Below are 24006 nucleotides of genomic sequence, written 5' to 3' on the forward strand. Positions count from 1 at the left end.
CAGGAGAAGGAGGGGAAATGTACAGCCAGTGCAGAGTACACCTCTGTGGTTGTTCCCCTCAATAATAAGTATACAACTTTAAGCACTACTGAGGCGGAACAACCTGCTGGGGGGAGCCACGGTGATGGGGTTTCTGGTACTGAGTCCGGTGCTGTGGCTCAGAAAAGCAGAGGTGAAGAGGCGTGCAGTGGTAACAGGAGATTCCTTAGTCAGAGGAACAGAGATGAGGTTCTGTTGGTGTGACAGAGACATCTGGATAGTCAGGGTGTCAGGATCAGGATTGGGTCCATGGCATTCTCAAGGGTGAGGGTGAGCAGCCAGACATCTTGGTGCATATTGGCACTAATGACATAGTAGACAAGACGAGGAGCTCCTGAAGAGAAATTTTAAGGAGCTTGGTAGCTAGAACAGGACCTCCAAGGTAGTAAGCTCTGGATTGCTGCCTGCGCCACATGCCAGTGAGGGTAAGAATAATATTATTTGGCAAGTGAATGCATGGCTAAGGGACTGGTGCAGGGGGCAAGGGTTCAGATTTAAGGATCAGTGGAATCTCTTCTGGGGAAGGTACGACTTATACAAAAGGGATGGGTTACACCTGAACCCAAGGGGATCTGATATCCTTGTGGGTAGGTTTCCCGGAGACTGTTTAAACTAATTTGGCAGGGGGTTGGAAACCAGAGTGATAGTGCTGAGAATGAGGTACTCTACAAACAGAGTTCCTAGCAAGGAGAGGCTGATGAAAGGGCAAAATTGGTTGGAACTAAAGAACATAGTATCAAGATTCAGAGGCATTGATTTAGAACAGGGATGAGGAGAAACTGCTTTTCCCAAAGAGCAGTGAATCTGTGGAATTCTCTGTCCAGGCTACTTCATTAAATATATATTATCTATTTAGCAATATTGTGCAGAATAGGGCCTTCCTGACCTTTTGAGCCCCAGCAACCCCTAACAAACCCAATTAATCCTAACCAAATCACAGGACAATTTACAATGACCAATTAATCTACCTCTTACTTCTTTGGGTTGTGGACTGAAGCACCCAGAGAAAACCCACACATTTCATGGCGGACATACGGAGGTTCCTTACATAATGGTTGACCTCTGAACTCCGGAACACCCGAGCTGTAATAGAGTCCTGCTAACTGCTGCACTACCATGGTGCCATTAGACAAGTTCAGATGGATTTTTGCATAGCAGGGGACTTAAAGGTTTATGGAACAAGGCAGGTAGGTGAAGCTGAGTCAGCCACAATCTTATTGAATAGCAGAGTAGGCTCGATGGGCCAAATGGCCGCCTTCTGTACTTATTTCTTGTGCTCCTATATTTAGACCACTACAAAAGCAGATCAGAAAACATCCTGAGTCAGAATTCAGATTTATAACCTGAATCAGTGACACTACATAGAAACATAGAAAACCTATAGCACAATACAGGCCCTTCAGCCCACAATGCCATGCCGAATATGTACTTATTTAGAAATTATCCAGGGTTACCCATAGCCCTCTATTTTTCTAAGCTCCATGTACCTGTTCAGGAGTCTCTTAAAAGACCCTATTGTATCCGCCTCCACCACCGTTGCTGACAGCCCATTCCACGCACTCACCACTCTGTGTAAAAAACTTACCCCTGACATTTCCTCTGTACCTACTTCCAAGCACCTTAAAACTGTGCCCTCTCCTGTTAGCCATTTCAGCCCTGGGAAAAAGCCACTATCTGCACAATCAATGCCTCTCATCATCTTATACAGCTCTATCAGGTCACCTCTCATCCTCTGACGCTCCAAGGAGAAAAGGCAGAGTTCACTCAACCTATTCTCAAAAGGCATGCTCCCCAATCCAGGCAACATCCTTGTAAATCTCCTCTGTACCCTTTCTATAGTTTCCACATCCTGCCATAGTGAGGTGACCAGAACTGAGCACAGTACTTCAAGTGGGGTCTGACCAGGGTCCTATATCGCTGCAACATTACCTCTCGACTTCTAAACTCAGTCCCATGGTTGATGAAGGCCAATGCACTGTATGCCTTCTTAACCACAGAGTCAACCCGTGCAGCAGCTTTGAGTCTCCTACGGACTCGGACCCCAAGATCCCTCTGATCCTCCACACTGCCAAGAGTCTTACCATAAATACTATATGAATTAATACATTATGAATTTTTAATTTTCTTTACATCTTAAAGTTGCTGCTGAACAAACTGGATGGTATTAGGAAACCAGATGAACCCTTCAATTTAGGTTCAAGTTTAATTATCATGCAACCATACACAAATACAGCCAAACTAAACACTGTTACTCTGAGGCCAAGGTGTAACACACCAGTACCAACAGTCACACACAGCACATATATCAGTAAAATACAGTCACACAAAAAATTATAGTCCAAGACCCTGATTCCATGAATGTTGCAGTCAAATACAATAATCTGTCCTCTGCTGAGCAAACAATAGGGGGCAGGACAGCTGTAAACAGGTGACACCACAGCTTGAGGCCTAGAACTTGCTACGACCGAGGCCACACAGCTTCCCCACTGTCTGCCAATATATCAGTGAATTGTACTTGAAGCATTATACATAATAATGTCCACCAGGGTCAAAGTGACTAAGATGATCACTCGTAGTAAGACAGCACACCTCCCTCACTTACCGACACCTCTCTGATGCAGATAGCAACACGATCAGCACTGTCCAGATCCTTCCATTTCTTTGCCAACAAGCAACTTGCTGATGGGGTAGACTGAAATACTTAATGTCCAGCAGGGTCTTGCGATCGTAAAAAATCCATTTGAAAGGGACAATAACACCTTCCACTGACCCCGTAGAAGCCACTGCGATAGAACACACCGCCATCTTACCCTTGACCCGTCAACTTAACCAATACAAATTAAGCATATCAAGAGACATAATCAAACTGCAAATTATTTATTGCAGTCTACACACCTACAGAATATAATCAAAGTAGTCTACATTATTTGGAGATATACAATATTTCAGGTTGAATAGAATATCTAAATTTATAGATAATTTTAAGAAAGAGGCTGTAAAAATGAAAAATATTATACTTCGCAAACATTTTATTTATACTAGTTGCTGAAAAGATAAAATGCATACATTACTTGCTCAACCGAAACGTTTAATGACATTTCTTGTTAAAATTGTTCTACCTCAGACAGGCTTTCAGTGCTGCCTTGTGCAGTCAATGCCATCCCATCACCAAATAGTTACTCCAAAGAACATTCTGAATGCCTGACTCTCACTAATAAAGGATTTGGTGTCAAAGTAATGTTGATACCATTTCATCAATTAATGTTTTGCTGTTTTGATGCACAATTAATTTTTTCAGGAATTTTTTTCCTTAACTGAGCTCAGTCACATCATAATAGCCTTTGTTAGTCTATTACAACAAAATTTATCCACTTTATTTATTTAGACATACAGCATGGAATAGGTTCTTCCAGTCCTTGGAGCCACACTGCGCAGCAACCCATTGATTTAACCCTAGTCTAATCACAGGACAATTTACAATGACCAATTAACCTACTAACGGGAACGTCTTTGCACTGTGGGAAGAAACCAGAACGCCTGGAGGAAACCCACATGCACACGGGAAGAACGTACTTTACGGAGAACACCAGAATTTAAGTCTGAACTCCATGCCCCAAGCTGGAATAGCCTCACGCTAACCACTATGGTACTGTGGTGCCCTATTTATCAGAAGAAAATGATGAGAAGAGCCCACAATGCTGTATAGCCTCATAGAAATTGAGTTGGTCTTGATATGAAGATTGTTTTTCTTAAACTCACCTTTTAAAGTTTGTAATTTTCAAAGTGACATGTATTCCTAGATTTAAATATACTTGTAGAAAGAAAATAGTATTCTAAATACATCTGTGTCCAAGGTTTCACATCTCCCCCCCATTCAAATAATTAAAATAGACGTGTGAGACAGGCACTCACTCACCTCATTGGAATTCATCACAATTATTTCATCCTCACCGATGTAATGTCAATGCCTGATCTCTTGCACATTAGTTTTAATAAATACCATAATCCAATGCAACTCTAATGTAAGAAAAAGGACTCTCTTTACTATTTCTAGATAGATATTTCAGACCTTTACCATGTTTTGCTTTAAGTAACCTAATAATACTTGGTTTTCTAGTAGTCTCTAGATACAAATGGTGCCTAAGCATTGTATAAGGAATTTGCAAAATGTGCACACATACACATCAAAAAGGGAGGAGAAAAAAAAAGTTTGCCAGCAATTTCCCCTTTTGCCCTTTAGTAAAGTTTAAAAAACTTTACAATAGCAAATCACTTGCAATTTAATAGCCAGTAACCAGAAAGTAGATAAATCCAGATTCAACATTTTAAAGAGGGGTGTGCAAAAAAAATCTTGTATATTGAGTTATTGTACTCCACTTATTGCATTTCTAGATGGTCACGTCGTCAACATTATTGACAAGCAATTCAAAGACAATGTGATGTTGATTAAAAAATCATGTAAATTTATAGTTTCCTATCTTCACTTTTAATTCCCGTAAAAATGACAAATATTTCATAAGAGATACACTTCATTTTAGACTTGGATTCACTTGAAATGGTGGTAGTTTGTCCTTCACAGAAACTAATCAGCAGACGTACTAGTGCCACAAAACAACAAATTTCATGACGTATCCCAGTGATTCGGAGCAAGAAATTAAATAATTTAAATTTCAATGATGTGAAGCAGTCATTGACACACTCCCTTTTGGGTATTTTTTCCTCAGAGAGCGAGGATGCTCAGAACTTGTACGTCATGCCCACCCAAACTGGAAAACATCCAATAACACAAGTCAGATTCTGACTGTCTAGACGAGAATATTTGCACTTGATTAAACACCCGGTGATAATGGTAGAAGCAATTTCAGATGGTGTCATTTTCCAAGATCTATTTTAGAGCCGATTACATTAAGTATCAACACCAGTGAATTATTTTTTTAAAAATTGAAGTCCAAAAGATCTACAGTATGAGCTATTAAAAATAAAATTTGATTTGGCTGTAAATTGTAGGAATATTCACCACCAACAAAAGCCCATCTCAAAGGTAACATCACTGACGATATTTATCGTTTCCAGCCCGTCCCTGTAGCTGGTTAAAATAGGATGGGTTAGCTGATAAAGATAACAAAAGAGATGTTTCAATGTCAGATGCTACTGGGAAAAAAGTTCCACTAATCTTTAGTGTTACCAACAAGAACTGGGCTCCTTATAATTTTTAACCCCCTTTTGGAACCTCTTTCCTGATAAGAAACTAAACATTCTGAAGGCTTTGGCCAAAGCAAGTTAGTAAAACAGGCCAAATGGAAAAAAAATCGTAAAGAAAATTCAAACTGAAAAAAATAATGAAGCTAACTTATATTAATGGTAAAGAACGGACTGTACAAGACAAACATTTCTCTGGAGAGGAGATCTCTCAAGGGCGCAGTACATAAACAGAAATTTGAATAAAGTGCCAATACAGGTGTACTTTCAAATAAAGAAAGCCTGGATGTGTAAAGGGTAGCAAGAGATTGGCTTCCTTGAACTAATGCATGAACTACAATGCGATAGAAGGCTACCAATTTTTTTTAATCAATTTTTGAAATTTCTAACTTATAAATCATAAACCATGTCTTTTCCTTAACTTAAAATAAATCCTCTCCTTTACTGCCTCTCTTGACACAGGCAGCAAAAACAATTAATTAATGTTCACTCCTGCACTTCATTTATCCCACCAACTTCTCAATCACCATCTCCCTCTCCCCACACACCCCTCCATCTCTTCACCACCACTCCAGATATTCAATTTGGATTCAAGAAAAGTATCTTAACTTAAAATAAGCTAGCGGCCTGTTTCTAAACCAAGTTAAGCTTTCTTCACAGAATATAAAGGGAAGGCATGATTCCTGGGAAACTCTGCCATGAATGGTCCCAAGCCCAGCTGTGAAAAGAGGAGGACTGGGCTTGGAGCTAGCAAACCCATCCTGTAAAAAGCCCAGCACTACAGAAACACCAACATAAACTCCAAAGAGCTCATCCCTGGGACAGGAAGGCTCTTTGAAGATGGGCTACACCTGGAGACAACTTGAAATACTGGCCCAGGACAGAGGATCCTGGCACGTTGGTGGTCTATGTCCCACTAGGGGTGATGGGCTTAACTAACTAACTGTTCCTGGGAACTAAAATGCAGTCTGTTACAAATAACACAGGCTGAGAAACATACTGGTGGAGTTTCAGGAACACCAGTTATATATAAAACAAAGGCATTAGATGGAATACTGGGTTTCTTGTCTTGAGAGAAATAAACAGTAGTTTTGTTTGGTTTTCGTTTTGCAATCCTTTTTTTGTTCTGAAAGCATATTGTGAACAATGGTAAAATATCAGTTTTTAAGCAAGGCAGAACTCTAGTCTTCTCCCTCACCCACCCAAGCAAGACGGTAACTGCACAGAGGAACTCAGTCCAAGGGCTGTGGTTCTGCGATTGGCATGGTGTGAAGCACTTCATCCAGTAACTGGAGGGCACGGTGTAGGTGGATTTCAATCCAGCAAGGGGTTTCTTTAATGCTTTGTCTCGGGTAATCAGGTCCCCAGCCTTTAACAAAGCTCATCCTGAGAATGCATAGGCGTCGCAGATCGTCCACTCCAATTCCAGCTGCAGCTGACAAACCTGGAGATAACAACACTTGGATTACTGAAAAAGCTTGTGTAAAACTACAATTTGTTTAAAACCACCAGTATTTTATAATTTCCCATCAGTCATCTTATGTACATACATTCAGTCTATGTACATTTAATGGCCATTTAATCGGGTACACCAGCTCGTTAATGCAAATATTTATTCAGTCAATCATGTGGCAGTAACTCAATACATAAAAGTATGCAGATGTGGTCAAGAGGTTCAGTTGTTCACACCCAATGAAACCCTCTGGTGTCCTTGGCTGCTTAAGTCTAGGAAAGACAACATCCAGCACCGCCGAACTCAGGAGATTGAGCCGATCTCCCAACCCAAAGCCTGGTTTGTGTGGATGCTGCGTAATTTGCTACCCTGTTACAAATTGGGGCCACGAAATAACAGACAGCACACTGCATATGATTAAAGGAATTATATTTATGAATCTTAACTTAACCAAAGGGTTAGTAAATGTAATGCGCTGTAAGGTTTCACTGCTAATGTAATAGTTTCCCTGTAGCAGCAACGTTTGGGTTATGACTAATGGGATGCATCCCAGGGTGCTGAGGGAATTGACGGAGGTTATAGTAGATGCGTTGGGAATCATTTACCAAAACTCTCTACACTATGGGCAGGTCCTAGCGGATGGGAAGACAGCAAATGTCACGCCACCTTTTAAAAAAGGATGTAGGCAAAAGACAGGCAACCATAGGCCAGTTAGCTTAACATCTGTAGTCGGGAAAATGCTTGAAGCTGTCATTAAGGAAGAAATAGCAAAATATTTAGAAAGAAGTGGTTCCATTAGACAGATGCAGCATGGATTCAGAAAGGGCAGATCCTGTTTGACAAACTTACTGGAGTTCTTTGAGGACATAATGAGTGCAGTGGATAGAGGGGAACAGGTGGATGTTGTATACTTGGATTTCCAGAAGGCGTTCGATAAGATGCCGCACAAGAGATTTATAAATAAGATATGGATGCATGGAGTTGGAGGAAGTGGATTGGTTAACCAATAGAAGGCAGAGAGTTGGTATCAATGGGTGTTTCTCCGGTTGGCAGTCAGTGGTGAGTGGGGTGCTGCAGGGGTCAGTGCTGGCCCGCAGTTGTTTACCACTTACATTGATGATCTGGAAGAGGGGACTGAGTGTAATGTAGCAAAATTTGCTGATAACACTAAACTGAGTGGAAAAGCAAATTGTACAGAGGATGTGAAGAGTCTGCAGAGGGATATAGATAGGTTAAGTGAGTGGGCCAAGGTCTTGCAGATGGAATACAATGTTGGTAAATGCAAGATCATCCACTTTGGAAGGAATAATAGAAGAGCAGATTATTATTTAAATGGTGAAAGATTGCAGCATGCTATTGTGCAGAGGGACTTGGGAGTGCTTGTTCATGAATTGCAAAAAGTTGGCTTGCAGGTTCAACAGGTTATGAAGAAGGCAAACGGAATGTTGGCCTTCATTACTAAAGGGATCAAATTCAAGAGCAGGGAGGTCATGCTGCAACTATACAAGGTACTGGTGAGGCCACACCTGGAGTACTGTGTGCATTTCTGGTCTCCATACTTGAGGAAGGATATACTGGCTTTGGAGGCAGTGCAGAGGAGGTTCACCAGGTTGATTCCAGAGATGAAGGGGTTAACCTATGAGGAGGGATTGAGTCGTTTGGGACTACACTCTCTAGAATTCAGAAGGATGAGAGGGGATCTTATAGAAACATACACAATTTTGAACGGGATAGGTAAGTAGAAAAGATGTTTCCATTGGTAGGTAAGACTAGAACTACGGGACATTGCCTCAAGATACAGGGGAGAAGATTTAGGACGGAGATGAGGAGAAACTGTTTTTCCCAGAGAGTGGTGAATCTGTGGAATTCTCTGCTCAGGGAACCAGTTGAGGCTTCCTCACTAAATATATTTAAGATACAGTTAGATAGATTTTTACATAGTGGGGGAATTAAGGGTTATGGGGAAAAGGCAGGTAGATGGAGCTGAGTTTACGGACAAATCAGCCATGATCTTATTGAATGGTGGGGCAGGCTCAATGGGCCAGATGGCCTACTCCTACTCCTATTTATGTTCCTATGTTCTTATAACAGGGCTTTGGAATGTGGGGCTATCCAATGAGGGATGTTGTTCTTTCTTGTAGGTCTGGGAGCAGCAATTTCATAGTCCTTTGCCAGGGAGAGATGAGGAAAGAAGACAAGAAGTTCAAAGGTCGGCTACGCTTAGAGGAGGTCGACGAGAAACCAGTGGACTGAACCGTGAGCTCCAACGTTGTGCATTGGACTGTTTCATGGGTATGGGCCCTTTTCTTTTTTCTGTTTCTTTACTAACCCATATACAGGTATCCCCCACTTTTCGAAACTTTGCTTTACTCCACTTCGCTTTTACGAAAGACCTACATTAGTACCTGCTTTCACTAATAAATCCTTTAGGACTTTGGGACTAAAATCTTCGATGAAGCGGTATTTGAAACTTTGAAATTTGAGCATACCTTTCCACTGGGCAGCTCGTATTAAACGCTCCTTGACGTGAACATAATGGAACCGAATTATCATTGGTCTTGGTTTAGATTCTCTAGGGGGTTTAGCATGCAAAGTACGGTGAACACAATCGATCAACGGAGGAGTGCCCAGAACTTCTGAACCAAACACATCATATAGAAATTGAGAAAAGTATTTGATAAGATCACCCATCTTGACATCTTCAGGAATCCCGATTATCCGTAGATTCTGTCTCCAGGATTGATTTTTGAGGTGATAATCTTGGATTTATAGCGTTCCAACAGTTGAGATGTTGAAGATAGATTTTGTTCGAGAATATCAATCCTACGGTCTCTCTGCCAAGCAGATTCATCGAGTTTTGAAATTTTTGCTTGCTGTAATTCAAATTCACGTTTAAGTAATTTAAGATTATCTTCAACCGCTTTTAAAAGTCCTTCAAACACGGCATATTTTTGGCTGAATTTTTCATCTAGGAGCTTCGACATTGTTTCAAAGGTTAATGGAGCTTGCTTAGATAATTTAGGGTCACCATCTTTTTTTCCGTTGTCCTTAAGAGTCTTTCCCGTCTTTTAATTCTCGAGCTCTAGTCTGCATTTTCAGCAAATTCAAACCAAAGTTCAAAAATATATCTGGGTATGAACCCTGCAGTGTAGGTATAAACAAAATGAATAAGAGTGTTACAGGTAAAACAAATTAAAAGGAATGGAGCAAAGCCAGAGTGAACCTCACACCATGAGCGCCCCCGGAGAGTCCGCTAACTGAAAGAAATCCGAAGAGGATTTTCGCTTTTACAAAAAAAGGTAAAAAGCAAAAACAGTGTTCAGCGTTTGTTTTGCAGCGAGCCGTTATAGAGGCAGCGTGCACCCCGAGCAGTGAGAGTGGCGCCACCAAGCTCCTTCCCTGGGAACTACACTCGGCATCAAGCCACCATAGCTTTGAACTGTGTCTGTGAGCATCTGTGCTTTATCTCAATTTATTTTGTGCATCTGTTAGCAACATGTGTCCTAAGGTATCAGAAAAGCCTAACAGAGTTCGTAAGGGTGTTACACTCAGTGTAAAACTGGATGTAATTAAGCGTTTCAATCGTGGTGAACGAAATAAAGACATTGTGCATGCGTTGAACTTGCCTGCGTCCACCATTCGTACTATTTACACGCAGAGAAAAAGAATCTTGAAAGCTGCAAGGTGGTCTCTTTCAGTTGGCATCCAGTAATGGAAAGTCTATTGCTTGAGTAGATTGATGGATGTACAAAGCATGGTGTTCCATTAAGTTATACTTAAGGAGAAATCAATATATAGGCTGTGTATTTATCATATCATTCCTGCTTTTACTATATGTTAGTGTTATTTAGGTTTTATGTGTTATTTGGTATGATTTGGTAGGTTATTTTTCGAGTCTGGGAACGGTCATAAATTTTTCCCATATAAATTAATTGTAATTGCTTCTTCGCTTTATGCCATTTTGGCTTACGAAAGATTTCACAGGAATGCTCTACCTTCGGATAGCGGGGGAAACCTGTAGTCAGATTAAGAATTATGAAGCTCAATTGTTTAATTACATATTGTGTGCTGTTTGTTATTTCGTGGTACTGATTTGTAATGGGACAAATTGTGCAGCATTCACCCAAACAAGATTTCTAAAGTTTGGCCGGGCCGACGGCTGTCTTCCCCTAGATTAAGCCTCTTGCCTAATCAAGAGTTACATAAAGAACAACAAAAAGAAAAGGGCCCATTCTAATTAAACAGTCAAATGTGGACAAGATGGAATTCACCTTGAACTTCTCTGTCACTCATGAGCTGGGCCCTTGTCAGTGTGAATGCCTGAACATCGCTCGCAATCCATCTCGAACCAACGGGTCTCCCACCGGATCGTATGCTACAACTGGTTCTCCCCAGCATCTTTTCTCTTCATTTCCCAATGACCCAAAGTCCAAGACCAACCTTATCGTCCCTCACCAAGAAAACCTCCTGCTAAGTGGATGGTACACATTCCACATCATCCCTTATCTTCAACATTAACCCAAACAAGCTGCTCTTACAGAACTGCCAGAATGAAATACATACATCTTAACAGTAAAAATATGACCCAGCATTACACAAACATCAGAATGGGGAAGAAATGTGATCTGAGTGGCTTTGATTGTGGAATGATTGTTGGTTCCAGATGGGGTGGATTAAGCATCTCAGAAGCTGCTGATCTGCTGAGATTTTCATGCACAACAGTCTCCAGAGTTTACAGTGAATGGTGCGACAAGCAAAAAAACATCCAGTTGTCAGCAGTTCTATGGGCAAAAATGCCTTGTTAATGATAGAGATCAGAGGGGAGAACAGCCAGACCAGTTTAAGCTGAGAGGAAGGTGACAGTAACTCAAATAACCATGTTACAACAGTAATGTGCAGAAGAGCATCTCTGAACACACATGTCAAACCTTAAAGTGGAAAGGCTACATCAGCAATTACTTGTTTATATACACTCAATGGCCACTGAGTGTATATAAGCTAATCTTATGTATTTATATTTATTGTGTATTTTATGCTTAATGTATTTTTTCTATAGTGCATCGGATCCAGAGGGACAATCATTTTCTTCTCCTTTACATGTGTGTACTGAAGAATGATAATAAAAATCTTGAGTGGTAATTAACTGAGTGTAACTGAAAGAAAGAAAAAGTGCTGAGATTGGAGAGGGTTCAGAGGATGTTCACAAACCTGAAAGGGTTAACATATGAGGAGTTTTTGATGTCTCTGGGCCTGTGCTTGCTGGAATTTAGAGAATTATTGGGGATCTCACTGAAACCTATCAAATACAGAAAGGCCTAGATAAGAGTGAGTGTGGAGTGGATATTTCCTACAATGAATGAGCCCAGGACAAGAGGGCATAGCCTCAGAATAGAGGGACATCCATTTAGAACAGAGGTGAAAAAGAATTTCTTTAGTCAGAGGTAATGAATCTGTGGAATTCATTGACACAGATGACTTCGGAAGCCAAATCTCCAGGTATATTTAAAGTGGAGCTCGATAGGTTCTTGATTAGTCAGGGCGCCAAAGGCTACAGGATATCAGCCATAATGTAATGGTGGAACAGGCTCAATGGGCCAAACGGCCTAATTCTGCTCCAATGTCTATGATTGTTAGAAATAAAAACCGAAGGGATTCAAAATCTCTGCCAGATTAGCCAAATTCTAAAAGGATTGTTGTGAAGGCTGTCTGGCACAATATTCCATTCCATGTCTACACCAATAAACTAATACAACTTGAGCACCCCTTGTTTGAAATACTTGGGACTGGAACTTTCTGACTGTGGATTTTTTAAAACCTTTTGGAATATAATGTATGCAGGGTAACAAAAACAGCAGAGCATCATGGGGAGAATACCTGAATCAGCAGTTGAATAACAAACAGCAGCAATGTTTTGATTAAAAAGTTACAGTACACTGGATTTGTATATTTTATGTAAGGTATAAAAATAATCAGCATTGTTGACTTGTTCTGTGCTAGATTTTCATCAGCAACGTTCTTGGCAAACTTGGCAATGAATTTCTCAGTTGCTTTGTGATTATCAAACACTTTATCTTCAAAATTTTTAAGATTTTGAAAAACTTAATGCTGTGTCTTTTCTTAGACTTCTGCAACCAGTCTGCTGAATATTCCCAACTATCTTCAATTTTCATTTCATCACAACAGATCTTTGTTTCGTGATCAGCATACTGTAAAGCAGCATATGTTCACCACACAGATGAATCCACTCTTCCAATACACATTTGAGATCTTCATTTTTTGCTTAATGCAGTGTTTCTACTTTTCATTAACTTCTGCTCGTTACATTCATGAGGTCATTTTTCAGAACCGTGACCCAAAGAGACCTGTGCATTGCCCAGGAACCTTCCCAGCGCCATGTGGAATTTTCCATTTGTTACGTCATGTTAGTGCTTAAAAAACTTCAAGATTTTCGGATAAGCGGTACTCAACCTATATTATGCATACTGATTTTGCTAATGTTCTATCATCTGAATGCCTATAGGTCAAATCTTCAAATATCTTTGAATATTGGAAATGAATACCATTTTAGTAGCATTCCCATTTCAGCAGAAATAATAATCAGATGATTTTAGTTCCAGTTTACTTGGTTACCACAGATTCATTTATCATATGGTACAGTACATCAAAACATATTGTGATGTGTCACTTGTGTTAACAACCAAAAGAGAAACAGCACAGAGCAAGCACTTCCAGCCCTACGAACCATACCACCCAGCAACTCACTAATTTACCCTAGGCTAATCACAGGACAATTTACAATCACAATCAACCAACTAATCAGTACATCTTTGGACTGTGGGAGGAAGCCCACGTATTTACAAAGGAGGACGTACAGATTATGTTTCTTGTGATCGTCAGATTGTTGGACATTTTTAATGTGGAATGTTGAAAGTCCGATTCACTGATTTATCAGCGGACGGCAAGACAGTTGTGTGGCCTTGGTCGTAGCCAGGACTAGGCCTCAAGCTGTGGTGTCACCTATTTACAGCTGCCCAGGAGACAGACGTTGGAGTCTGTGCACTCCACTGGAGTGCGATGTCCAAGCTTGGTTGGTGCTGCCCTCCAGTGATAGCTTGGCAGAAGACATGTGTTTGACTGCAGACAGTTGCAATATTCATGGTCTCAAGGACTTGGACTATATTTTTTGTGAGACTGTAAGTTTACCTTACTGCTATCTTATATGTGCTATAAGTGTCTTGTGCTGTGCTTGACCATTGGTAATGTGTTTTACAACTTTGCCCTGGAGTAACTCTCTTTCATTTGGCTGTATACATTGGTATTCAATGACAATTGAACTTGAAATCCTTACAGATGACGTTGTATTTTTAATACAAACTCCGAAGTATTGTGCTAATCACTACGTTACCATGCACCCTAGTGTTGCCATACATTCTGGTGCCAACACAGCATTCCCGCAATGGTCGGCAGAACAACACAAAAGACAATAAAACAGAACACAACAAGCTGCAAAACAGCCGCAGCAAAACAAACCCCATTCATCCCTCCTACCCACCCGCACACACAGCAGCTCTCCAACTCAAGGACATGCCTCCCACCATCCGACTTTGAGTTCCAGACTTTTGATCAACCTATGGGCTTCAAAAATCATTGGACAAACCAATGACGTAATCCAGGCTCAAATCCTGGCCTCCCATGCCTCCTGACCCTGGTACATCTGATCCGGAGTCCCACTGACCTGGAACAGCCAGACATCCTTGTATGTTCTTCATCACCTGTCCACCTGGTCTTTAAATGTGGAGCCTGACCTCGAACTCCCCCAAGAACCTGTCCTGAAACTCTAACCTGACCACCTTACTTCTCCACATCCCTGTCTCTAAACCCTAATCTGACCAGCTAACTCCCCCCCTTTGTCCCCAAGACCATCCCTACAAATGATTTACACTTACACAATTTATTGAACATTCTTCAATATTCTGGACAGAGCTGGATGAAGTTATCCCCTCTGGTACTTAACTTACTGTTAGGATGACAAATGTCTAAAACAAATCCCGTGTAATATGTCACATGTAGAAATAGGTCAGAAGTACTCTTTCAATTTCAAAAGCGAAGGTCTCACTCCAAGTAAGAAATGCAATTCAATTGTGTGCAAGGTGGGACAATGGAAACCTGATTGGATGAGGACTAACTAATCAGGAGGGACAAGTAACTGGGGTGTATAATACCACCAGACTATACATGCCTAGGCATCATTCCTGTTGAAGATAGCAGAGTTTGGCATCGAAACCTTGGTTAAAATCAATATCTATACCTGGATGGAAGCCTGGGAAGAGTTTATTCACCCTATCAACTTGCAAGGCAACTTTGAGAGATCTATGGACGAGGACTCCAAGATCCCTGTTCCACTATAGTGGTAAGAATCCTACCATTAACCCTGTACTCTACCTTCAAATTTCACCTGTGAATCACTTCACACTTTTCTGTAATGAGCTCTAACTGCCACTTCTCAGACAGCTTATGCATCCTGTTCCATTGTAACCTACAACAACCTTTGACACTTTAACAACCGCACCACCACCAAGTTTCATCTGCAAACTTACCAACCCATCCTTCCACTTCCTCACCCAAGTCAGTAATTAAAAAAACACAAATATCAGATCCCTGCAGAACACTAGTCACTGACTTCCAGACAAAATACTTTCTATCTACTACCATCACCTGCCTTCTATCGGCAAGCCAGTAGAATCCACACAGCCAAATTTCCCGGGATTCCATGCCTGATGGGGGAACGTTGTCCAACAGCTTACTAAAATCCATATACACCACATCCACCACTCTATCTTTAACAATTTGTATTGTTACTTCATCAAAAAAAATCATTTTTTCCAAGATGAATTGGTCAGTTGGATTCAACGTTAGTTTAACCAGAGAAGCCAAACAGTGAAAGTAAATGATAGCCTCTTTGATTGGAGACCTATGACTAGTTTTGTGCCACAGGGATCAGTGTGTCTGCTTTCATTTGATAGCTAAGTTAATGATTTAGACAATAATGTGGAAAATTAAATCAAATTTCCCCAGATGACAGCAAATCTGGAGGCGAAATGGACAGCAAGAAAGACTATCAATCTTCAAGGGTGATCTGAGCCAGTAGGGAAAGCTGGCTGAAAACAGTATTTATTGGAGACGTGTGAGGTGTTGCACTCTGAGAGGACCAGTCAGGGTAGGTCTTATACGGTGAGTGGAAGAGCACTGAGGAGTGAGAAAGACCAGAGAGATCCAGGAATACAGATTAATTTTTCCTTAAAAGTGGTGTCACAGGTAGGTAGAGTTAGCACACTGGCTTTTAAAAATCAATGCACTAAGAACAGGAGTTGGGATGTTTAGTATAAGACATTGGTGAGGCCTAATTTGGACTAGTGTATGTAGTTCTGGTCACCTATCCACAGGAAAGATATGAATAAGATTGAATAAGTACAGAGAAAATTTAGACTTGGGAAAGCTTGAACAGGTTAGGACTTTATTCCCTGCAGTGTAGGAGAATGAGGAAAGATTTGACAGAGGTACACAAAATTCTGAGGGGTATAGACAGGTTGAATGCATGCAGGCTTTTTCCACTGAGGTTGGGTGAAACTAGAGAACATAGGTCAAGGATAAAAGGTGAATATTGAAAGGAAATCTGAGAACCACTTCACTGAGAGCATGGTGAGAATGTAGAACGAGCTGCCAGCGGAAGTGATGAATACAGATTCAACTGTAACATTTAAGAGAAGTTTGCATAAGTATGTACATGGATTCTCCTTTTTTTGTTATTTTGCACAACTTTGATGATGATGCACTGGCTCTGCAGCCTGCATTCAACGAATGACACAGTGGTACATTGATCTGAACTGAACATGCTTAGACTGTCTCAATGACTCTGTGGTTTGGTGTGTGATACTCTGTGTTATTCGCTCATTTTTGCCATTTGCGCAGTTTGTTTTTCTTTTGAACACTGGGTGTTTGATGTTGTCACTGAACGGGTTCCATGCTATTTCTTTATTCCATGGCTGTCCACGGGAAGACAAATCTCGGGTTGTATACTGCTTACATACTTTGATAGTAAATGTACTTTTGATGGGAGAGGTGTGGAGGGATATGGTCTGGATCAGGTAGATGGAACTTGGCAAACGACAAGTTGTGCTGAAGTGCCTGCTTCTGTGCTGCAAAACACTATGATCCTGTGAATAAATCAATGGCCCTGTATGTAGCAAACTGTGAATTGTGTGAAGAACAAAGATGCTGGCTGGCATCGTTACTCACTGATGGCTGGAGCAATCCCTCCCACCGAACCTGGTCCAGGAATGTTTCCAGCAACAGCTGCGGCCTGGGCAGCAGCCGCGGCCTGAGCTGTGGCAGCCTGTTGTTGCATTTGACGGTGACACTGACGCAAATCAAACACCTGAAACACAAACAACATAGATTTTAAAATGACCATACATTAGGACTGGACAAGACTTCAAAATATGGCCTTTATGAGGAAACTGTTCCCATGCACATCCAACATTCAGCCCACATAAATTATCAACACATGAAGCCAAATTCCAAGGTCGTTATCGTATTTTGCATCTGGTATATGGAATACAGCACACAGTACAGGGCCTTCAGTCATGATGCTGTGCTGACCTTTTAACCTGCTTTAAACGCTTCCCTCCCATATGGCTCTCCATTTTTCTTTCATCCATGTGCCTGTCTAAGAGTTTCTTAAATGTCTCTAATGTATCTGCCTTTACTGCAACCTCTGGCAGGGCATTCCATACACCAACCAGTCTGTGTAAAAAACCTACGTCACATCCCTCTAGACTTCTGCCCAAACACATTAAAATTTATGACTCCTTTTATTAGCCATTTCTACACTGGGACAATGTCTCTGGCTGTCCACTCAACCCACAGTATGACTCTTATCATTTTGTAATTGTAGTTGTTGTTGGTACAGTAATGATAGTTGTAGTAGTAGTGCAATCACGAGTCGAGTATGTTGTTTGCCTGAAAGGTTGTCTATTGGTGGGACTTCAAGGTGACTGTAGATATTGATCCAAAGTCCACATATTCTGAGGGGCTTCCAGACCTTCATGGGTAGCCCTACCTGGATCTAAAAGCCAGATGGCTAATCTCCAGACAGCACAGCTCTCAGGATCTCAGGAATTAACAAGGTCAGAGAGACAGGCAATAAATCAAGAACAAGAGATGAATACTCCTTGAATGTGAGTCCATAAGACCATAAGACATAGAAGCAGAATTAGGCCATCTGGCCCATTGAGTCTGCTCCACCATTCAATGATGGCTGCTACTTTTTTTCTCTCCACCTCAACCCCATTTCTCGGCATTCTTCCTGTAACCATTGATGTCATGTCCAATCAAGAACCTATCAATCTCTGCCTTAAATACAACCAACGACCTGGCCTCCACAGCTGTATGTGGCAACGAATTCCACATATTCACCACCCTCTGGCTAAAGAAATTTCTCCACATCTCTATTTTAAATGGACACCCTGTGGCGACCCATTTCCTGGCACATCCGAACCCGCTCACAATCAGCCAGCGTTCCGGCTAAGGGAGATAGCCTGCGGGGATATGCGAGCACAGAGCTTTGGTGCCTCTGCGCCACGGGGGGCAGGTTGAAGGAGGCTTAAAAGTGAGGCTGGGGATTTCGAATAAAATTTTTCCTTCGACTGCAGTTACCGACTCCGTGTCGTAATTTTAGCGCTGCGTGTAGCACACCGCTACAATTGGTGACCCCGACGGTCCATACGATTTTTGGACCAGAAATGACCGACACTGCCTCTGTTCATGCAGTTTCATTGAAACTGCTGGGTTTCTGGACACGGCGTCCTCACCTGTGGTTTCAGCAAGCTGAAGCCCAATTCCACGTTCGGCAGATCGTCTCCGAAGACACCCGCTACTACTACTTGGTGAGCTCCCTCGACCAGGACACAGCGGCCCAAGTCGCGGAGTTCGTACAGTCGCCCCCGGCAGACGGCAAGTACACATAATTCAAAGCCCTGCTCCTCAGGACTTTCGGACTCTCACGGCGTGAGCGGGCTGCCCGTTTACTGCACCTGGATGGCTTGGGCGACAGACCTCCATCAGCTTTAATGAATGAGATGTTGTCTTTGGCCAATGGACACACACCCTACCTCATGTTTGAGCAGGCATTCCTGGAGCAGCTGCCTGAGGACATACGCCTGCTGCTGTCCGACGCGGATTTCAGTGACCCCCAGAAGGTGGCAGCCCGGGCGGACTTGCTGTGGAACGCCAAAAAGGTGAGTGGGGTGTCCATCGCACAGATCACCCAGCCCCGCTCCCAGCAGCAAACCAGTCCAGGCCCGGCCGCAGAGCCCGCTAACCCCAGGGGCAGGGGTGGGGGGCCAACGAACAATGGTGCTTCTACCACCAGCGGTGGGGCGCAGAAGCCCGCCGTTGTCGCCCGCCCTGCAAGTTCCCAGAAAAACGCCAGGGCCAGCTGTCGCTGATGGCTACGGCGGCTGCCCATCGGGATAGCCTCCTATATGTGTGGGACAAGCGTTCAGGACGCCGCTTTTTGGTTGACACCGGTGCTGAGGTTAGCGCTTTACCTCCGACGAGTTACGACACCCGCAGCAGGGCACCGGGTCCCCCACTGAGGGCCGCGAACGGCAGCACAGTAAGGACCTATGGCACCCGTCAGGTGCAGCTACAGTTCGGCTCCAGCCAGTTCACGTGGGACTTCACACTGGCCGCCGTAGCCCAACCGCTTCTGGGTGCGGATTTTTTGCGGGCTCACAGCCTACTGGTCGACCTGCCCAGGAAGAAACTGGTCCACGCCGAGACCTTTCAGACGTTCTCCCTGGGTGCAGCCCAGTTGCCAGCCCCTCACCTTGGCTCCATCACGCTGTCCGACAATGACTTCACCAGGGACCTGGCGGATTTTCCTTTGGTTCTGGCACCGCAGTTCACAGCGGCCCTGCCCCGACACGGCGTACAGCACCACATCCCGACCCAGGGACCACCCCTCCACGCCCGCGCTCGGCGGGTTCCCCCGGACAAGCTCTGACTGGCAAAGGAAGAGTTCAGGAGGATGGGGGAGTTGGGGGATCATACGGCGGTCTGACAGCCCATGGGCCTCCCCCCAGCACATGGTGCCTAAAGTGACAGGGGGCTGGAGACCATGCGGCGACTACCGCAGGCTGAACGAGGCTACCGCACTGGACCGCTACCCTGTGCTGCACATTCAGGACTTTGCAGCAGACCTGCACGGCGCACGGATCTTCTCCAAGGTAGACCTCGTCCGAGGGTACCATCAAATCCCGATGCATCCGGATGACGTCCCCAAAACAGCTCTCATCACCCCGTTTGGCCTTTTCGAGTTCCTTCGCATGCCGTTCGGCTTGAAGAATGCTGCACAGACGTTCCAGCGGTTAATGGACGCGGTGGGACGGGACCAGGACTTCGCGTTTATCTATTTGGACAACATCCTCATAGCCAGCAGCAGTCGTCAGGAGCATCTGTCCCACCTTCGTCAACTCTGCGCCCGACTGAGTGAGTACGGTCTAACGATCAACCCCGCCAAATGCCAGTTCGGGCTCGACACCATTGACTTCCTGGGCCACAGGATTACTAAAGACGGGGCAACCCCTCTGCCCGCTAAGGTAGATGCGGTCCGCCATTTCCCCCGACTCACCATGGTCAAAGGTCTTCAGGAATTCGTAGGTATGGTCAATTTCTACCACCGCTTCCTCCCTTCAGCTGCCCAATTCATGCGCCCCCTGTTCGCCCTGCTGTCCGGTCCGGGCAAGGACATTACCTGGGACGAGGAGTCCGCCGCCGCTTTCGTTCAAACGAAGGAAGCTTTGGTGAACGCCGCGATGCTAGTGCACCCCAGAATGGACGTCCCTACCGCCCTCACAGTGGACGCATCTAACACAGCAGTCGGTGGGGTACTGGAGCAACTCATCGCAGGTCGCTGGCAACCCCTGGCATTTTTCAGCAAACACCTGCGGCCACCCGAGCTCAAATACAGTGCTTTCGACCAGGAACTGTTGGCGTCTACCTGGTAATCTGGCATTTCAGGTACTTCCTAGAAGGTCGGCCCTTCACCATGTTCACGGACCACAAACCGCTTACCTTTGCGTTTACGAAAGCGTCCGACCCCTGGTCGTCCCGCCAGCAACGCCACCTGTCCTACATCTCTGAATACACGACGGATGTCCGGCAGGTCTCGGGTAAGGACAATGTCGTGGCGGATGCGCTCTCTCGCCCTACCATTCATGCCCTTTCCCAAGGGGTAGACTTTGAGGCACTGGCAGAGGCGCAGCAGGCAGATGAGGAGATTCCGAAGTACAGAACCGCAGTCTCCGGTTTGCAGCTCCAGGACCTCCCCATAGGCCCAGGTGAGAGGACCCAACTCTGTGACGTCACCACCGGCCAGCCCCGTCCCGTTGTCCCGACAGCCTGGCGGCGCCGTGTTTTCGACTCCATTCATAACTTGGCGCATCCCTCCATCCGGACAACTGTCCGAATGGTTTCCAGCAGGTTCGTTTGGCACGGACTCCGCAAACAGGTCAGTGAATGGGCCAAAACGTGCATGCACTGCCAGACGGCCAAGGTGCAGCGGCACACCAAAGCCCCACCGCAGCAGTTCCATCCCGCCCACCGGCGTTTCGACCACATTCATGTGGATATCGTGGGCCCCCTGCTGGGGCACCTCCTGACTATCGTGGACCGGTTCACAAGATGGCCAGATCCCACTCACCGACACCACCTCTGAATCTTGCGCCTGGGCCCTGATCACCACCTGGATATCTCGCTTTGGTGTACCGGCCCACATTACCTCCGACAGAGGCGCCCAGTTCATCTCCAGCCTGTGGTCAACTATGGCCAGACTTTTGGGGACTCAGCTGCACCACACCACTGCCTACCACCCGCAGTCGAACGGACTAGTGGAGCGTTTCCACTGTCACCTGAAGTCGGCCCTCATGGCCCGCCTGCGAGGAGCTAACTGGACAGACGAGCTTCCCTGGGTCCTACTCGAAATCCGCACAGCGCCCAAAGACGATCTGCACGCCTCGTCGGCCGAGTTGGTATACGACGCGCCCTTGGTCGTCCCCGGGGAGTTCCTTCCAGCCCCACGGGGGCAAGAGGAAGATCCCGCAGCAGTCCTGGGCAGACTACTCGAGAAGCTCGGTAACCTGGCCCCCATACCCACTTCGCAGCACGGGCAGAACCCGACCTGCGTACCCAAAGACCTGCAGAACTGTAAGTTTGTGTTTGTAAGAAAGGGCGGGCATCGGCCACCGCTGCAACGGCCCTACGAGGGGCCGTTTACAGTGCTTCGGAACAACGGGTCCAATTTCGTGCTGGACGTTGGGGGGAGAGAGGAGGTTTTCACGGTGGACCGACTTGAACCGGCCCATATGGACCTGGCGCAACTGGTCGAGTTTCCGGCACCTCAGCGCAGAGGCCGACCTCCCAAGCAGGTTCTGGCCCAGACTGTGGACATCGGGGGTGTATCGCCGGTTCTGGGGGGAGGGGGTTATGTGGCAACCCATTTCCTGGCACATCCGAACCGGCTCACAATTAGCCAGTGTTCCGGCTAAGAGAGATAGCCTGCGGGGATTTGCGAGCACAGAGCTTTGGAGCCTCTGCGCCACGGGGGGCAGGTTGAAGGAGGCTTAAAAGTGAGGCTGGGGATTTCGAATAAAGTTTTTCCTTCGACTGCAGTTACCGACTCCGTGTCGTAATTTTAGCGCTGCATGTAGCACACCGCTACAACCCCTCTATTATAAGGCTGTGCATTCTTGTCCGAGACTCTCCCACCATAGGAAACATCCTTTCAACATCTACTCTGCCTAGGCCTTTCAACATTCGAAAAGTTTCAATGAGATCCACCCTCATCCTTCTAAATTCTCGTGAGTACAGACCTAGAGCCATCAAATGTTCCTTGTATAACCCTTTCATTCTTGGAATCATCCTTGCGAACCTCCTCTGGACTCTCTCCAATGCCAGCCCATCTCTTCTAAGATGAGGAGCCCAAAACTATACACAATATTCAAGGTGAGATCTCACCAGTGCCTTATAAAGCCTCAGCATCACATTCCTGCTCTTATATTCTAGACCTCTTAAAATGAATGTTAACACTGCATTTGCCTTCCTCACCGACTCAACCTGCAACTTTACCTTTAGGGTGTTCTGCACAAGGACTCACACATCCCTTTGCATCTCAGATTTTTGAATTTTCTCCCCGTTTAGAAAATAAACCGCACATTTATTTCTACTACCAAAGTGCATGACTGTGCATTTTCCAGCATTATATTTCATTTGCCACTTCCTTGCCCATTCTCCTCATCTAAGTCCTTCTGCTTCCTACCTGTTTCCTCAACACCTGACTTTCCACCAATCTTCGTATCATCTGCAAACGTGGCAACAAAGCCATCTATTTCATCATCTAAATCATTTATATACAGCATAAAAAGAAGCGGTCCTAACACCAACCCCTGTCAAAGGCCTTCTGAAAGTCTAAATATTCAAGATCCACTGCATCCCCTTTATCTATCCTACTTGCAATCTCCTCAAAGAATTTCAACAGGTTCATCAAGCAGGATTTTCCCTTAAGGAAACCACGCTGACTTTGTCCTATCTTGTTCTGTGTGATCAAGTACTCCATCACCCCATCTTTAACAATTGACTAACATCTTCCCAACCACTGAGGTCAGGCTAACTGGTCTGTAATTTCCTTACTGCTATCTACCTCCTTTCCAGTCCTCTGGCACCATGCTAAAGTCTGATGATTTTTGAAAGATCATTACTAATGCCTCCAAAATCTCTAATGCTACTTCTTTCAGAACCCTAGGGTGCAGTTCATTTGGTCCAGGTGACTTTTGCACCTTTAAGTCTTTCAGCTTTTTGAACACCTGCTCCCTTGTAATAATAACTGCACCCACTTCTCTTCCTTCACACTCTACAACATCTGGCATACCGCTAGTGTCTTCCAGAGTTAAGCCTGATGCAAAATTCTCATTTAGTTCAACTGCCATCTCCTTATCCCCCACTATTATTTCTCCTGCCTCATTTTCTAGTGGTCTTATATCCACTCTAGTCTCTTTTTTTTTTACATACTTGAAAAACTTTTACTACCCACTTTGATATTAATTGCTAGCTTGCCTTCATATTTCATCTTTTCCCTTCTCATGATTCTTTTAGTTACTCACTGTAGGTTTTTAAAAACTTCCCAATCCTCCATCTTCCCATCAATTTTTGCTTTGTTGTATGCCCTCTCTTTTGTTTTTACATTAAAATTACATTTG

General features: G+C 44.3%; 1 protein-coding gene across 2 annotated transcripts in view; it reads right to left on the reverse strand.

Moving 5' to 3' along the window:
• Positions 1-3050: 3050 nt before the first annotated feature.
• Positions 3051-24006, reverse strand: part of LOC132405026 (mothers against decapentaplegic homolog 4) — a 120594-nt gene continuing 99638 nt past the window's right edge. Inside the window, exons 11-12 of one of the 2 annotated variants that reach the window (XM_059989723.1) lie at positions 16988-17126; positions 3051-6682 (exon numbers count right to left, since the gene is read on the reverse strand). In XM_059989723.1, coding sequence (XP_059845706.1) covers positions 6471-6682; positions 16988-17126 — 351 coding nt within the window. In that variant the 3' untranslated portion in view covers positions 3051-6470. The other variant, XM_059989724.1, reaches the window with a different exon arrangement.

The sequence above is a fragment of the Hypanus sabinus genome, chromosome 14 (genome assembly GCF_030144855.1).
Source record: "Hypanus sabinus isolate sHypSab1 chromosome 14, sHypSab1.hap1, whole genome shotgun sequence".
Classification (NCBI taxonomy): domain Eukaryota; kingdom Metazoa; phylum Chordata; class Chondrichthyes; order Myliobatiformes; family Dasyatidae; genus Hypanus; species Hypanus sabinus.